This window comes from Martes martes, assembly GCF_963455335.1.
Source record: "Martes martes genome assembly, chromosome: 9".
In the NCBI taxonomy this organism is placed as follows: Eukaryota; Metazoa; Chordata; class Mammalia; order Carnivora; family Mustelidae; genus Martes; species Martes martes.
In genome coordinates, this window is record NC_137896.1 from 137,391,177 (window position 1) to 137,408,899 (window position 17,723).

The window sequence follows — 17,723 nt, forward strand, 5'->3', positions numbered from 1 at the left end:
AGGTTGTTTCCTTGTCTTGGTTGCTGTGACTAAGGCTGCAGTGAACATCAGAGTGCCGATGTCTCTTTGACGTGGTGATTTTATCTCCTTCGACTCCCGGAACTGGGATTGCTGGAACATATGGTAGTTCCATTTTTAACTTTTTGAGGAACCTCCATACTGTTTTCCAGAGTGGCTGCACCAGTTTACATGCCTACCAACAGCGTAGAAGGTTCCCTTTTCTCTGCTTCCTGCCAACACTTGCCGTCTTTTGACTTTTTGGTACTAGTGATCCTTTCAGATGTGAGGTGACAGCTCATTGTGGTTTTGGTTTGTATTTCCCTGTTGATCAGAGATGTTGGGCATCTTTTCATACACCTGTTCCAAACCTTGCCATTTGCCATGAAGATGGAAGTTAAATAGTTGGGAGAGGTGTGTGGTCCTGGAAAGCAGAGGAACCCAGCTTAGTGAAGGGGGTTCTGCCATGGCGTTTGGGATTCCATGCAGTTTCCCTTCTGTCTGTTGAGGACATGGTCAAGGCAAGCGCAGTCAAGGAATGCTGTCAAAGCAGTGTCCTCCAGGACCATCTCTGGACATCCCCAGGGAACCCAGGGTCTTCCCAGCAGGTTTCCATTCAGAATCAAATGCTGGTCAGATGCTGCCAGCGGTGCAGGTCACCCCCTGGCGCAGCACTGGCACTCATTACCCCCCCCCCCCATAGTGGGGGCTGCCTGCGGCCTGAGTGAGCGTGGCCACTGACAGGGATCCTAGGCAGTGCCCTGGTGAGTCCACAGACCAGGCACACGTCCTAGCTCCCCAGCTTACTACCTCGGTGCCGTCCACCGTCAGTTTTGCAGCCTCTCATCTCTAAGATGGAAGAATGCTACCTTAGACGCAGGGTTAGAGCCAAGAACTTTAAGGCAGAGCCTGTAAAGCGTCTGTCCCTGCGCCCTGCTGGGCATTCATGATAACAAACCACCCGGCACAGGTCCAGGTGAGCGATTCTCTCTGGGAGAACCGAGCAGGGAGGGCTCCAAGCGGGGCACGTCTGAGGGACGCCCGCCCACCAGCCAGGCCAGCTTTTGCCCTACAGACCAACCCCTCCTTCGCCCCGGGAGATCTGGCTCCGGCCCAGGCTCCTCCCCGCCGGGTCCGCCTCCTGCGGCCAGAAGGGTTGAGAACCCGTATGGTGTCACGTGAGCATGCGCATGAGCCTCGAGCCGTTTCCATTGGCAGCCGGAGAGGAGCGTATTGATGACGCATCAGGAAAATACAGGAAGTAATGCCTACGGGAGCCGAGGTGGGCCTAGAAGGCCTCCAGTTTGGGCCTCCTGGGCGGGAGGGAATGAATGGGAGCTGAGCCCGAGGCGCGCCCGCTCTAAGCACAGGCCTGAGGCGGGTGAGCGGCCGCAGCATGGAGGACGACGCTCCCGTGATCTATGGGCTGGAGTTCCAGGTGCGTCCCAGGAGAGCCCCGGGCGCCGCGCTGTTTGCAGAGCGAGGCTGGCGCCGCCCCAGCCCTCTTGTGCCGCTGAGGGCCGGGGGTCTGCGGGGAGCGCCTCTAAAGGACTCGGTTGGCCGGGAAGGCCCAGGGTCCTGCGGGACGCAGGGTGGGCGCCGCGCCGGGGCCCACGGCCGCCGGGCTGGGGGCCCCGCCGCCTCCCCTCCCGCAGCCCTGGGTGGCGCTGGGGGCTGATCCGCACCGCGCCCCGCGCGGGACCCCTCGCCCCCGCGCCGTGTGCGGTTCCCTGCAGCGCGCAGTTCTGGGGCGGGCGCCGCGTCCGCGGGTGTTCCGGGCTGGGGGGAGATGCAGAGATCAGCGGGAAGCCCTTTCCTGCCCTACAGCCAGTTCCCGTGCTCGGCGCCGCTGCTCACCGGGACCCCGTGCTCGGCGCCGCTGCTCACCGCGGCCGTCCGTAGTAGGCGCTCTGGCCAGGCCGAAACGGAGGGGTCCCCCCGGGCGAGCGGTGAGGCGGTGCGCGGGCAGTTTAGCAGGACAGCAGGGACGTCCGTGGGTAGAGCGGAGAAGTGAGGGGCAGGGGGTCGCCCTGTGCAGTCCTGATAGAGCCCCGCGTTGGCGTCAGCTCTTCAGATGGCTTTGGGAACCTTAAGGCACTCAGGGACAGAGACAGAGACAAAAGACACAGTTCATTGCCTTATGAAGTACTCGATAACATAATTGTGTACCCCAAATGTGTGTTAACAATATAAATAATGGGGGCCCCTGGGTGGTTCAGTCCGTGAAGCGCCTGCCTTCCGCTCAGGTCCTGGTCTCGGGGTCCTGGGGTGAAGCCCCTGCCTAGGGCTCCCTGCTCAGCGGGGAGTCCGTTTCTCCCTCTCTCTCTACCCCTTCCCACCGCTCATGCTCCCTCTCTCCTCTCAAATGAGTAAATAAGCGTCTTAAAAAAAAAAAAGACAAAACTAAGAAATATAAATGCTCTTTGGTTTCAAAGAAGCTCAGAGTGACAGCAGCAGCGGTGTTAGTTACTAAAAGCCTGGGCACCACCACAGCTCCTGAAGTTTAAATCCTGGCTCCAGGGGCGGCTGGAGGGCTCACTTGGTTGAGTGTCCCACTCTTGATTTCAGCTCAGGTCCTGATCTCAGGGTCCTGGGGTCCAGCCCTGCCTGGGGCTCCCCACTCAGCGGGGAGTCTGCCGGAGACGCTCTCTCTCAACCTCCCTTTCCCTCTTCCCTTGCCCTGCTTGCTTGTGCGCTCTCTCTCATAAATAAATAAAAAAAATCTTTAAATCCCGTCTCCAACGCTGACCTTGTAACCTTGGGTTCCCGTTTCCTTGCCAATAAAACGGGAAGACGAGCCTGGATCCCCTGTGGCTGTTAGGAAAATTAAATGAGTTAATACATTGAACTCAAGCACTTAGAACATTGCCTGGCACATGATACGCACTCAGGAAATGTTCTAATTATTATCGTAAGACAAAATTCTTACAGATAAATCCATACAAGGCAGTATCAAAGTGTCCTAGGAGGAATGAGCTGTGTTCAGCATTTGGCCGCAGGCTCAGTCACCCAAGACTGCCTTAACTAGCAGCTGCTGCTGCTTTTTTTTTTTTTTTTTTAAGATTTTATTTATTTGACAGACACAGATCACAAGTAGGCAGAGGGAGGAGGAAGCAGGCTCCCCCGCTGAGCAGAGAGCCGGATGTGGGGCTCGATCCCAGGACCCAGGACCCTGGGATCATGACCTGAGCCAAAGGCAGAGGCTTTAATCCACTGAGCCACCCAGGCGCCCCTTAACTAGCAGCTTCTGAGAGCAATCCTGTGTGCTGCTGAAGACTGCCTGTACTTCACGTCTCTGGCCTTCCTACTTAGAGATGCTGTTCTGTGGGCCACGCCCACCTAGCCAGCAAGTGATAAACTTGGGATTCTAACCTAGAGAGGCTTTAAACCCAAGCGAACTTCAAAGCCCCTTAACTACGAAGTTGCACTGCTTTCCCCTGGAAAAGGTGCATGTGTGGCCACATGCGGAGGAAGCCTGTGGGGAGATTGAGGGTCCCTGACCTCGTACTTCCTAAAGTGTGCATCTGATTCCAGTGTCCCTAATCACTTCTTTAGCTCCTTAAGAAATGGCCTAAATAACAGAGGTTTTGATCTACAGTGTTGGATCTTTGAGATAACAAATGTTATTTCCTGGGATTAGTATCAAGGAGTGGATCCTTGCCTTGGGCATCAAATGTTTTATCTGAATTTCTGCTTTATCTTAAAAGAAGTAGCAGATTTTTATGCTTCTTTACTTTGGACAGTATGTGGGCCATGACATTCTCGAATCTGCAGAATCCGTACTACAGTAAACATAAAAAGAACTAGAAGTCACAGTGGAGGTTTTTGGTTGTCAGTGACATTCGAATCACTGTGGAGAGCACTTTACTTCCGAAGGTAGGGCTCTGGAGGTTCCTGAGTGGCTCAGTCGGGGAAGCGCCTGCCTTTGGCTCAGGTCACGGTCTCAGGGTCCTGGGATCCAGACCCGCATCGGGCTCCCTGTGCAGCAGGGAGCTGCTTCTCCTCCTTCTTCTGCCTGCTGCTCCCCCTGCTTGTGTGTGTGCCCATGCTTTCTCTCTGTCTTAAATAAAATCTTTAAAAACAATAAAAGAAGATGAGGATCTGATTGTTGACCAACGATTGAGGTAATGAGGCTCAAGGATAAAATAAGATCCTTCTATGTCAATAAAGGCAGAAGAGCACCATACAGGGGTCACTAAAATAAAAATGTGGGGCACATTTGTCTATCGAGCATTATGACATGTGATTGACATCTTTTAGCTCATAGAAAGCAACTTTTGACATGTGTTTATGATTTAGTTCATTTTATTTTATTCTGTTTTTGATTTTATTTATTTATTTGCGAGAGAGACAGTGAGAGAGAGCATGAGAGAGGAGAAGGTCAGAGGGAGAAGCAGACTCCCCAAGGAGCTGGGAGCCTGATGCGGGACTCGATCCTGGCCCTCCGGGATCGTGACCCGAGCCGAAGGCAGTTGCTTAACCAACCGAGCCACCCAGGCGCCCCTAGTTCTTTTCATTTTTGTGCATTTAAAGTTAAAAAGAAAATCCAAGTAATTCTTACTGTCTTTTAAGAAGTCAGATTGCTGAAAATCTGTTTAAGATCTGCAGGATCTTACCTGCATCTTATGATTCCCTGTCGTTAACCTTTTCCATCTTACCTGATTCCCTGACAACAACTACATTCAACTTAGAATTGTTTCTTCTCTTTACCATTCATTCATAAAGATTTTATTATTATTTTTTTAATATGTTTGTCACAGAGAGGGAGAGCACAAGCAGGGGGAGCAGCATCCAGGGGGAGAACCAGGCTTCCTGCCGAGCAGGGAGCCCAGTGTGGGACTCAATCCGGGACATGGGGATCGTGACCTGAGCTGAAAGTGGATGCTTAAATGACTGAGCCACCCAGGCACCCGGAATTTTAAGTTTAATGCCTTATTTTTGTATATGCATGTCCCAACTTTCCTAGTTAATGGTGCGCTTGCTAGCCATGTGCTGGTACCCCTGCGGTTTCTCTGCTGGGTGTCCCAGTTCCCTGTCTTGAGTCCTTTTGTCCTGTGTTTCTCTTACTAGTCTAGACGATCCTGGCCCGACATGCTGTCCCTGTCGTACTTGCTTTGCGAGATATGTAAATAGACTGGAGTCTATTTACAGTAACAAGACAAGGAATATACCACCGTGTCCATGCCGGAGTTTACGGCTTTTTCCTGAAAGGGAGGAGAGTCATTTTACAGGACGTCCAGTAACCGTGGTCAGATGGTCACTGGACTGACTGCTCCCAGACTAGGCACAAAGACCGCACAGTTTAACAGTGACACATTTTAGCACAAAGCCATCTTATAGTTACATTTTATGGATTTGTGTATTTGAATATTGTGTACGTTATGCTAATTATGATTGTGATTTTTGTTATGGATGTTTCTCTAGCATTGTCTGAATTTGAAATAGTATGCATGAGACTTCTGATGCCTTACACACACTCTCAGTGTCCTGAGCGGGAGAAATCAGCCTTCCCAGTTTGAGTTTACTCTGTAATTCTTAGTTAACAGAACTGTGGTTCTTTATGACTATTCAAAAGTCTCTACAAACAAGATTATTTCTATCCTGCACACTTATTTCTTTGAAACTTTCAGCATTGTGAAGACTTTCTCGGGTGCGTGGGTGGCTCAGTTGGTTGTGTGTCTGACTCTTGGTTTCAGCTCAGGTCATGATCTCAGGGTCATGGGATAGGGCCCCGCGTCGGACTTCACGCTAAACTGAGTCTGATTGAGATTCTCTCTCTACCCCTTTCTCTGTCTCAAATAAATAAATAAATCTTTCAAAAAAGGAAAAGATGACCTTCTCTGGTTGCAAGGGCCACTGGTCCTCCAGCAGACACGCCGAGTGACCATTGCGTCCCACTGAAGTGCTTGACCGTGTCCGCCTTGCCCATTCCTGAGCCTTGGGCGCTCTCCCAACACTGGCTTTTGGATCTGTGGTCACCAGTTATTTTGATTTCTTCCTTTCTTTTGAGGTTAGGTTTGGTCGTTCGTGCTTTCCTAGGAAATGCATTCGTTTATTCGGTCGACCAGTACTTCTGGTCTGCGGTGTGCCAGACATTACTGTGTGTCCTGGGACGTGGCAGGGAAGGGATCAAACAGCCCAGCCGCCCTCCCTCCCGGAGGCCCGGGTGCAGAGCGGAAGCCAGGCGAGGAGCCTTTGGTGTTCTTCCAAGGCTCCTCAGTCTCCGGCCTACTTTATTTGATGTCATTCTGTTTTCGTAACGTGAGCATTGAGACCGTGAATCTCCTTCTGAGCACTGACTTCTTGATTTTACTGTTTTCTGGGTATTGTACGGTTTTGCACTTGATGTCCTTTGTCACCTGCAACTTTCTGGGGTCTTTCTCAGCCCCGACCGCATCGCCTGCTGTGAGTGGGGGTCCGTCCGAGTGTCCTTCCTGCGGTGGCTCTTACGCTTCCCTCTGTGAGCTCCGTGAGCCCAGACCTCAGCTGAGGTCGCGTGCCTTGTCTTCTCCAAGCTGTGCCTTGGTTTCCCCCTTGTGCTTTTCTCTTCCTTTTTTCCTCCCTCACTGTTGGAGAAGGACTGCTCTGTTGGGTCGTACAGGCCTGGCTGCTGTGTACAGCATGAGCTTCGGCTCTCCTGTGGCAGCATGTGGTCAGCGTGTGTGTGTCTTCTGAGGGCTTTTCCGGCCACTCTGCCTCGCTGTCCTCCTTCCTGGTGGCGCCCTGGCAGGGCTCCTGGGCTCCTGTGATCCTGGTCTTTTGTGGGTGAGCCTTTCTGTCCAGCTGCTGTGGGCTCTGTACGCGGGGTCGGGCCTGGCCCGGCCCCGGCTGGCGGGAACTGCTGCAGCCCGGGTCTGGCTTGTGAGGGAATCTGCAGCCCTCATTTGTCCCCCGGCAGAGACGACGGCCCAGTCCGGCTGCCCAGGGTGCGGGACCCCCTCCACGCTGGGTGACCAGAGTGCTTCCAGACGGGATGCCTGGCCTGCCCGGCCTGCTCTGACTCTTGCCACCGGCCGTGCACCTGTCCTGCCGTCCCATGCCCACGGTGCTGCCTCTCTGCGGGGCAGGAGGGGGACGCTGCCAGGGCCCTCTTCAGCCCCCCTCTCGGCTCTGACCTCTGCCTTCAAGTCTTTCCTTCTTGGTGTGCATTTGGATTATAGATGTTTCTGGCTTCATTGAAGACGGTCTCTGTTTCCGCTGTTACTTTCCCTCTTGCTTTGTGTTGTGTGATTCCCTAGAGTTTGGAAGAGCAAAATTTAGGCTTCAGCCTACTGCTCAAAAACCCGAGGTCCCGATTTGACTTGATGAGGTCGGGAGGTGGAGAGCGAGCGGGAGTGGAAAGACTCATGTCAGGCAGGTTGGGTACGAGGTTGTGGAAATGCCGTACAAGCAAGGAGCGGGGAGGGGTGGTGGCGTGGCTGGAGAGGAGCTAGGGAGGGTGGGACGCGGGTTAGGGGATCCTATGTGGTCCGCCTGGTAGGCAGGGGTGGGAGGGGTCGGGCTGTTAGGCAGAAGGGTGGGCGGGCCTGGTGGGGGCTCAGGCCAGTGCAGTGAGGCCGAGGGCGTGAGCCTCAGGACTCCACCACTGACCTGATTACTGATTAGTGGGCGCAGTCCCTGGCCTCGTTACAGTGATGACGCCTGTGGGAGGGGGGCTCTCTTGGAGGGAAGTGTGGCCCGGGGAGAGTCAGGATGGAGCCGTGGACACCAAGCCGCAGTGTGAGCAAGGGGAGCCGGTGGTGACGGACGGGTCCTCAGGGGCCAGGGGACAGAGGGGTCCCTTGTCAGGGGTGTCTGAGGCTGAGGCCAGGGCCGCGGGGAAGGCAGGGCTGCGGGGTGGCTGTACTGAGGCCGGGTCAGCAGAAGGGGAGGAACTGCTCAGGGTCGGGGAAGGCTCCCCCGTCTACGCCACCATTAAGCGTGGCAGTGAATGGAAGAGCGGAGGTCTGGCAGCAGCTTGAGAAGCAAATGAGTCAAGGTAAGACGTTTTCAAAGGACAAGGGGGTGTGTGACTTGATTTTCCCAGTTAAGGGGAAGAAACCGGAGTAGAAAAGAGGGACAGAGAAGAGAGAGGGCTGCCCAATGTTGTGTGCTGCAGACGGCCAGCAGACGTCTGGGAAGGAGGGCTGGGGTGCCCCCTTCTCGGGCAGGTGGGCAGGGATGTCTCCTTCTCTGGGCAGGAGGGCAGGTGGCGACGTCTGCAGGAGGCCAGCTCATGGCTTCTGTGTCGCTGCTCCAGTGTGAGGCAAGTTTTCTGCTGTACGATGGGGCTGGGTTGCACTAGGGGCTCCAGAGGGGCAGGCAGGGCAAAGCAGAGTGGGCGAGGGACAGGTGGCAGCCCCTTGGTGGGGCTGAAAGGTCAGCCTTTGCCCGCACAGGAGTGACGGTGTGAGTGAATGCACCAGTGATCGTGTGTGGTGTGGCCCCTTCGTCCGCAGGAGCAGTGCTGTTGCCCCAGTTTTCCGTGAGCAGCTCAAGAGGTTTGGTGCTTCTCTGCCGCACTCTGGACCTCCGCGATCCGGGGGTGTGAGATGGAGCGGAGAAGTAGGTGTTTAGTTAGTACAGAGGGAAGAAGTGGGGCTCTGCCTCCTTTTCGCTCTGACTTTCTTTGTGTTTGTGAAGTGATCTGCCGGATGCTGAGGAGGTGATCTGCTGTGTGAGGAAGGACATCAGGTGGTCGCTGGCTTCCTGGTGTGTCATCCTAGCGATGGGGGCGGGGCAGCTTGCGGTAAAGAGGCCGTTTCTGGGGCGCCTGGGTGGCTCAGTGGGTTAAGCCTCTGCCTTCAGCTCAGGTCATGATCCCGGGGTCCTGGGATCGAGCCCCACATTGGGCTCTCTGCTCAGCAGGGAGCCTGCTTCCTCCTCTCTCTGCCTGCCTTTCTGCCTACTTGTGATCTCTGTCATATAAATAAATTAAAAAAAAAAAAAAAGGCCGTTTCTGCGGGGAGACCGCTTCCGGTAGAAGGTTCAGCTGCCCGATCTCTGCTGCTGAAAGCACCGGCTCTGTCCACCTGCTCGCCTTCCGGCTGCACCTTACACTTGCCTGGGGTGCGGCTCGCGGTGGGCAAAGTTCTGATGGGGAACCGGGCTGGACGTTCACCGGAGGGAGCATTTACTGGCTTGGACTAATAAGCACATGAAGACAATTTTGAATCGCCCAAGGAAACGCCCAGTACGCGGCGAGTTCGGGGAGGCCTGGGGTTGCCGCCCTGTTGTGGAGTGGAACTTCCACGGCGCTTCCCGGGATCTTCCCCGCCGAGAGCCAGGCTCCCCGGCATCTCCGCTGGCTGCGCCCTGGGTTGGCTCACTGAACGGCGAGGTGGGGGAAGACAGCGGTGTCAGGCACGTGCCATGGCCTTTCTTTTGAGAACAGGGCATAGGATGATAATAAGGTGACCTGTGCTCTGCCTTCAATCCCATATATAAGTATCTTACCTGTGTTGCCAGGTCCCTGTGTCACCGTAGCAGAAAGAGAACCAGGCTGGGAGTCTGGGTGCTGCTGCTTCTAGGAGCTTTGTGACCATGACCAAGTCACTTAACCTCTCTGGTCCTCAGCATCTTTATCTTCTAAGTAGCAGTAATACTATCCATCCTGACTTGGGGTTTCCTTCATTGTGTTATGAGGATGAACCAAGGTAAAGCACATGCAGATGCTTTATGACCTCTGAGACCTCAAATCTGATCATGTGATAATGAGTCATCGGAACACCTCAAAACTATTATCGTGACTAGATAAGAAGGTCATTTGATCGTTCCCTTCATCCTAAGACCAGCATTATGGACACATATCTGTCATCCAAATGGCCAGAGTTAAGTTATTATTATTATTTTAACCTAATAAAGTACTAAAACGATCTTAGATTCAATGTTTTTGAGATTTCACTGTAATTTTTAAAGAGTTCAGTTTGTTTTTTTTTTTGTAAGAGTAATTCTCTTCAGTTTTTAATTTTTATTTACTTATTTTGGAGAGAGTGCATGCGTGCAAGCAGGGGAGGGGAGAGGGAATCTCAGGCAGACTCCGAGCTGAGCGTGCAGCTCGATCTTATAATCCCAAGACCTCGACCTGAGCCGAAACCTAGAGGTGGGCGCTTAACCGAGCGTGCCACCCTGGAGCCCCTCCTCTTCAGCGTTTTAAAAAAGAAGGGGCTTGCTGTGTGTGACAGCATGCATAGTTTCAAACTCGTAGTGCTTTTCTAAACTGTGGCAGCTTTCGTCTCTGAGACACGCGAGCTCTTTCACTTCATCTCCTTGCGTGCTTGCCCAGGGCTGCGGCTCCGGGCTCTGGTTCTGGGCTCTGTAAATTGCTTCGGGCTGAAGCAGGTTGGATGGTGGCGCGTGATGGGCCTCGGCAGCCCCTGCAGGCCTGAGCTGCCCTTTCGTTCCTTCTCATGGCAACTAACACAGCGCATTTGTCTGGTGTTCTTCTGCTTTCCCGTGATGGCACTTAGCGCTCTCTTCTGCTGGAAGTCGAGCTCACGGGTGCGTTTGGATCAATGTTGATTTGCCGCTGCGTGGTCTGGGCCGGGGGCTCTGATATATAGTCATTTCCCACCGGCTGTGTTTGGGTCTTATCCGCTGTCTCCTGCGAGTCTGTTTTCTAAGGGCAGGGCCAGTGTCCTGCGCTCCGTGGCACCTTCCACGCGTGGCCGCGGTGCAGGGGTCACATAGCTCGCACTTGCTGACTCGAAGCATGGACGAGTCTTTTCGTGGAAAGTAATCATTTCTCTCAGATGAGTCCTCTTCTGGGCCCTGTTTTGGGGGCTTTCAGCTTCTTCTGTCTGGGGTGATGGCGCGCACCTCCGCTTGAGTCTTAGTGTTCTTGTTTGAAGGGGGCGCCTGCCCTGCATCCCCTCCGTTGACCTGGGCTCTGCCTTCCAAGCAGCTGGGCTTTGTCTGTGCAGTGGTGTGGATGCTTCCTCACCAGTCATTTTCCTCTAACTGAGCGACACTCTAATTAGCAGGATTCAGGGCATCTGTGGATTTGCTGGTATCACGTGCAGAGTTCTACTCGCATGTATGTGTATTTTTGGCAGAAGGTGTATAGCCTCGCAAAGAATTCGTCAGTTTTGCCAAGAGGTCTGCGACTGCAGTCCAGTTCTGTTGAGCAGGTTGTAGGCACGTTGGCGAGACTGGATTTCTTCCTCCTGACGTCTCATAATGTGGGTACTGCTCTAGACATGTATGTTCTTGCTGTTACTGACATGTGTTCTCGTAGTTAATGTTTTTCTGCCAGCAACCCTTTGTGAGGAGAGGTAGGGACATAGGGCTGTGGTTGCGTTTTCTGAGAGCATGACATGAAATTGTTGTCTCCAAACCTTTTGGCACTGGACACTGAAAAGGTCTTGTTCACCCCCGCTGTGGAAACCAAGTCAAAAACGAGACAGACTGGTCAGGACAGCTGCTATACTGTTTCTCTACCCCCATTTTATTTATTTATTTTTAAGATTTATTTATTTATTTGTCTGAAAGAGAGAGCAAGTGCACATGAGTGGGGAGAGGGACAGAAGGAGAGGGAGAAGCAGACTTCCCGCCGAGCAGGGAGCCCGATGCAGGGTTCAAGCGTAGGACCCTGCAATCATGACCTGAGCTGAAGGTAGACGCTCAACTAACTGAGTCCGCCAGGGGCCCCGCTCTCCCTATTTTAAAAAGAATGATTAAGACATTGAGAAACACATGTAGGAATAAGATGTGGTAGAGGAGGATGTGGGACGTCTTGGCTGTTTCTAGCTGCATGTGGGAAGAGAGCATGTGAATAGTGGCCTACATGGTGAACTGTGTGTGGTGGTATCAGTTTCCTGTCGCTGCTGTAACAAGTCAGCACCAATTTAATGGTTTTAAAGAACAGCACCTCGTACCTTACAATTCTGTGGTTCTGAAGCCCCATGTGGGCCTCATGGGGCTTAAATCAAGACATTGGTAGGGCCGCATTCTTCCCCGGGGGCAATCTGCTACCTTGCCTTTTCTAGCTTCTAGAGGGCCCTCTTGTACTCCTTGGTCCACGGACTCCTTCCGTCTTCAAAGCCCGCAGCCGCTGCCCCAATCCTCCCAGCCACCTGCGCCTCCCGCAGGCTTCCTGTGTCCCTCTCATGCTGCCACTTTTACTCCCACAGGCATCAGGGCACAAGCTGTGGGGATAGAGGGATTGGTCCCGGTACACTTCCTGGTTGTACTGAAGGAGATGTGAGTTTAATTGTGTTTGTCCCAACACTAACACTAACCAGTTATGAACAATCTTTTCCTTTCGAGGCTTCAGACTCTTCACCTGAAATTCTTTATTTGGTCTTCTAATTATTGACAATATCAAGCATAGGTATCGTAATTCCTGCTGTGGTGCACCGCCCCGATTTCTCTTTCGGGAAATGCAGCGGGTGCTGGGATTATGGGTGGCTGGGAGCGCTCGGTGGGTGCTATTAGAGTTTGCCCTCCGCTGAACAGAGCCACGTTGCCCTAAGTCACACCCCCTCCTGGAGAGCCTGCTGCCAACGACTGATCGGTGGGGTTGGGGGCAGGGCCGCAGATGGGCCTGGCCAGGATGGCCCCACTCCGAGGGGCCATCCGGCTCTGGCCTCCCTGTGGGCACTGCGGTTCCTCTGTGTCCTCTGGCTAGTCCTGCTTCCTCCACGCCTTCGCTCCTGCCCCCCACCGTGGCGTCCTTCCCAAGAGTGTTCCCGGCAAACCTGTGCACAAAGCCTGATGTTCTACAGCTGGTTGCCCGAGCCTGACCGTCCGAACGCCCAGCAGGCCTTTCTGTTGTTTGCTGTTTGCTTTTGATCCTACGGTTTTGACTTGGTGTAGGACTAGTTATTTTTGATTGAGCATCTGGCATTGTGAGAAAAACTGTGGAACCTTTGGAGGTCTTTGTCTTCCTCCGGAGGATTGGCAGGTGGCTGGCCTGCCCAGGAGCACCAGCCTGCGCAGTCACTTCAACTCCAGCCGCGGACCAAGATGACCTGGAGCATTAGTGTGTGCAGGTTGACCTCCTTCTAGTTCGCCTTCACGCCTGGCCTCTGCCCTACGGGACCCCAACCCTGAGTGTTAGCTCTTCGCTGGCCCCTTCTCCGGGGCGGGCCCTGCACCCCGTGTTTGTACCCTCAGTCCAGGAGCCTGTCGGAAGCGTTCCTTAGTGTCAGCTGCGAGCCACACTTCCAGACTGGCAGCTGCCTCTAGCCGAGAGCGGGCTGGAGGTCAGGCTTGCCTCTCGATGCTTTGCTCGTTCCCAAGATCTTGGCATTTGTTCTTCGCCGTGGGAGCTCCTTAAAGGAGGCCTTGAAACAAATTCATAGTATTTTGTTTCGTTTGAATGGTTGCCCTCTGCCGGAGCTTGGTTTAAACCACCTCTTCTGCCATTGCTGGGGGCGGTTTTCTGCTGCACTATTGAAGGATGATTTGTTCCACCAGTCTGTTGCCGTTGAAAATTATGGTTTTATTAAAAATACCATTTACATCTTTTTGCTTATTTTCTGTGCCCATTTATAATTGTTTCTATATATGCATTTGAATGGAATTGTTATGTCACAACGTATACGAAAGTTGAAGGCTTTGCATCCACATTTCTGAGTTGCCCCGTGGGTACTCTGAACTATTGCCACCCGAGCGGCCGCAGACAAGGTAACTGCCTTCTAAACTCTGTCACGTCGAACTGCTTAAATGTGTGTGCGCTTTCCTTCCCTCCTGCAGGCACGTGCCCTCACACCTCAGACTGCAGAAACAGATGCCATTCGGTTTTTGGTCGGGACGCAGTCTCTCAAATATGATAATCAGGTAACTATGTTTGACAAATGTATACATGTTAATTACTAAGCCTGTTCTTACTTTTATAACGATTTTGCTCTTGATTTTTTCAAGCAACACTTGAGAAAATTAATGCCACACAAACAAAATAAAACTTTCATTGGGATTTAAATATCTGAGCGTACGTAATAATCGAGCTCAGCGATCTAAACGTGCTCCGTGCAGCGTGGCTGCCGTGGTTTCCGTCTGAGGTCACGTATGGTTTGCCGCGTGAGTGACTGAGGAACTCTCCAGGCACATGGTCGGCGCTACTGCCCGTCCCCCGGCCGCCGGGTGACCAGCCACGCTAAGTGCTCGAGGCGTTCTTGCCGGCTGAGCCCGGATGAGGCCGTAGTCTGCCGAGGGCCAGGCTTCCACTGCCACACACTGCGGGAGGCGGGAGAACGTTGGCTGCTGACAGATCAGCCTTCAGCTCGTGGCTTGGCGCAGACATTTGACCTTGACCGAATGGATTAACCTTGCTGGAGTTCATTTTCCTCATCACCAAGCTGGAGATAAGGCCATGTGCTCTCTGTACCTCACAGGTGCTGAGGATGTGGTGAAGAGGTGAACTGTCTTGGATCCTGGGGAAAAGGACAAAAGGCCATGTGTCTTGGAGCAGGGCCTCTGCCCATTTACCACTGTCCCGCAGGGGGAGTGGCTTTAAAATGGCCTTGAAAGTGTTTGGTGCTGGGTGCGGTGTAGTGAAATTGCCATGCTTGTGTTTTTAAATTGACAAAGTCATTTTGGCATCTGGTCTCGTGACCTATATGTAGAGATCTATAAATAAATGTTTATGTTATTTAACCTTTATTTCCTCTACCCAAAACATAGGTGATAGGTCCCCCAATAATGGGTCCGTGATCAAAGGAGCGAGACTGATACAACAAGAAGGTGAAGCAAAGCTTCATTTCGCACCAAGCATCAAAAATCAAACCCACCGGTCGGGCCGTCTCTTACAAAGAGGCGACCCCTCCCAGCCTCACAGACTAACTTTTATAGAGCAAAGGCCATGTGGTCGAGCCTGGCCACACACAGGTGGCCAATGAGATTGCAGCACACAGAGAAAGCTGCAGAGTCATGCTAGGTCACACACGGGCGGCCGATTGGATTTCAGTTTACCCTATAGTAGATATTTGAACTAGCCTATCACCTTGGTCAGAATTGGCGCCCAAAAGGCGGGGCCCACTCTCCTTGGTAGCTAGGGAGACAGTCTGCGCCCCCACTGATAGATGTCTCCACCTGGCCTGACCCGCCCTTGTATCTGGGCTTTGCTACCTGGGACTGGTTTCCCGGACTTGTTTTCAAGTAAGTTCCTCTGGGAGGGGCAGGGCCAATCTAAGTTTACTGCATAAGCAACAAAATGGCTCCCTCTGGCTAAGCAGGCCCTTAAAATAGGAAAACCTTTATAGACAAGGAATATTTTTGTAATTTAGAAATAATTATGAAACACTTAGAGGCCATCAAAATGTGCGGGAATCAGGTTGGAGGGAGCTGCTGTCTATGGTGGCAGATTCACAGGATGGGACCCCGTTGAACCTGGTTCCTCGTGGTGGAGTGGTCATCACAGACTGCACTCATTAAGTTATAAACCCATTAATGGCATAATTTCAGAATTGTTCGGTGATTCAGTGAAATGTTAAAATTTTATCTATTGTGTGATCACAGTAGTGTCAAAAAAGACCATTTCTCAGCGGCTACAAATGTTGACTCGTTAGGTGTCTCCGTGGGGCCCATAGAATGTTACGTCAGTTATGCCTCAGAACAGTGGTGGATCAAGCTCAAACGTGAGTCTTACACACGGTGAAGAACTAGGAGGAAACGGGTCAAACGGCCTCAAAATTCGAGCCGCAGTAACCTTTGGGTGAGGTGAGCGTTTGTGAGGTAGATCGTTTTCCTAATTTTCACTTTTCTGAACGTGTGTGTCACGTTCCTTCTGGCAGAATGTCAGGAAGAATGACTTAGGAAGATGGTTTCCAGGGGGCTCTCCCGGGGAGGAGGGGCCTGGCGTGCGGGTGGCCAGCTCAGACCTGCTGCTGTTGCAGGTGCGGCCTCAGGGGGAGGGCTTGGGTGGGGTTTGAAGTCGCACTCGTGGCTTCTGTCCCGCAGCTCGGCTGGGAATTGGGTGCAGGGCAGGCGGCGGAGAACCCCGGGGACCCTGTCTCCAGGCGTCGGCGCTCCTCACCTCGCCCACCTGCTTTCTCTCCCGCTCGACCCTGAGGCCATCCCGCAGACCTTTTGGGTGGAGGGATCAGTTTTTAGCCTTCTGAGATTAGGGAGGAAATTACTATCATGTCATCATGTGTGAGGGATGCTCAGTGAGTTAAAGGCCGGATGAGGCAAAGAGGGCACCCACAGGTCGCACTTGGTTGTGACCCGAGAGAGGAGCAGCCCTGGATGACCTGACGTGCTGGCGCGAGGTCTCTGCAGGCTGTGGGCGGCCTGGAGGGGAGCACCGTGCAGGGCGCTGTGGTCCGGGGTCGTGAGGTCAGTGTCCCGCGATGCTGTTTGTAGCTTTCTGTGTCCCATTTCGTCGGTGTGGTTTTGTGACACAGTAAGTCCTGGTTTCCAGAAAACAGCCATCAGTCCTTGGACCTAGTGAAATGAATGACTTTTGTCCTTAAGAATCAGTCTTAGAAGCCCAGCTTTCTGTTTGGGGAGCTTTCCCGAATGCCCGACACGGGACGGCTGCTTGGGTGCTGTGTTTCCTGAACCCAGTGCCACCTGCTGTCCCCTTCCTTTCAGAACGTTCTCGTCACAGCACTGGGGAAGGCCACAGCCACGCTGAATCAGGGTGGGGGGTGCGTCCGAGAGGCTGCTCTTCCCACACTTTGCCTCCAGCCGCCTTTCACGGGTGGCGCTTCCAAAGCGTGCGCCGGCCAGGCTGGCGCTTCCCTCCGTCTCTGGGAAAAGTGGGTGACATCGTTGGGAATGCGTGCATGTGTGCACTCCCTCGGTCCACACCGTGGACACCGTGTGTTGGGGGAACCTTTGTGGCCCCTCCCGTGGCCTGGCGTTGAGCTGCGTCAGGGTGAGCAGTTGGGTTTGTGCTCTTAGCTGCATGCTCGGTGAGGCCGTGGGACAGACGAGAGGTGGTGGGACAGATGCCAGGAGGTACAACAGATGCATGCTGTGGGCCAGCCTCGGAGTCCAGGCTGGTGGGCCCGGAGGGTGGGCTGTGGCACTGGCTTGTGGCCCGGGGGTCTCGTTTCTGGGGGGTGGCTGGGGAGCCGCGAGAGCAGGGAGGGCTGGACCCTGAGCTCGTGCCCCTACATGCCCAGCCCGTGTGTTACCCTCACCCCAGCCAAGCTCACACATCCGTGCAACATGCGTTTCTCTCCTGCATGATAGGCCTGACTCCCTCCCCTCGTGGCGGGTGTCCTCCCACACGGGGTGTGTGTCTCCCAAGGCTGCCTCCCAGCCGGGCGGCCCGAAGAGGACACCCCCGGGGCAGTGAGGGCACAGCATTTGCCCTTCTGCTGCCCTCCAGGTGCAGTATGCTTGTTCCTCTGTTTCCCACTGATATTATTACTATTATTTTTAAAGATTTATTTATTTGAGAGAGCGCGAGCCCGCATCAGGGGCGAGGGGCCAAGGGAGAGAGAATCTCTAGCAGATTCCCCACTGAATATGGAGCCCATCGAGGGCCTCGATCCCCCGATCCCGAGATCATGACCTGAGCCCAAACCAAAAGTCAGATGCTTCACCCACCTTCCCACTCAGGTGCCCCGCTCACCGCCGTCATCAGAGCAGGGTTCTGGAGTGCAATTGTAAGGGGAGAAAACTGGCACCCCCCACCCCTCCTCCTAGAGCCCCTCCCTGCTTGTTTGCTGACAGTGAGGGTGACCCGGGCTCCGGGGGTCTTTGAGCGGCTACGAGGATGGGCATTCCCGGCTTTGTGCCTCCACATTGAGCAGCAGGACTGTGTAGGGTTCTGGCAGCGGTCCCCGTGGCAC

At 53.7% G+C, this 17,723-nt stretch overlaps 2 protein-coding genes across 4 annotated transcripts in view; one reads left to right on the forward strand and one right to left on the reverse strand.

Annotated features, from left to right (window-relative positions):
- The window catches only part of RPS7 (ribosomal protein S7), a 261,270-nt gene that overhangs the window by 155,163 nt on the left and 88,384 nt on the right, over positions 1-17,723 (reverse strand). The gene's annotated exons all lie outside the window — the stretch shown is intronic.
- Positions 1,244-17,723, forward strand: part of EIPR1 (EARP complex and GARP complex interacting protein 1) — a 123,389-nt gene continuing 106,909 nt past the window's right edge. Inside the window, exons 1-2 of one of the 3 annotated variants that reach the window (XM_080812945.1) lie at positions 1,244-1,435; positions 13,675-13,758. In XM_080812945.1, coding sequence (XP_080669071.1) covers positions 1,394-1,435; positions 13,675-13,758 — 126 coding nt within the window. In that variant the 5' untranslated portion in view covers positions 1,244-1,393. The remainder of the gene's footprint in view (positions 1,436-13,674; positions 13,759-17,723) is intronic. The other 2 variants (XM_080812948.1, XM_080812950.1) reach the window with 2 other exon arrangements.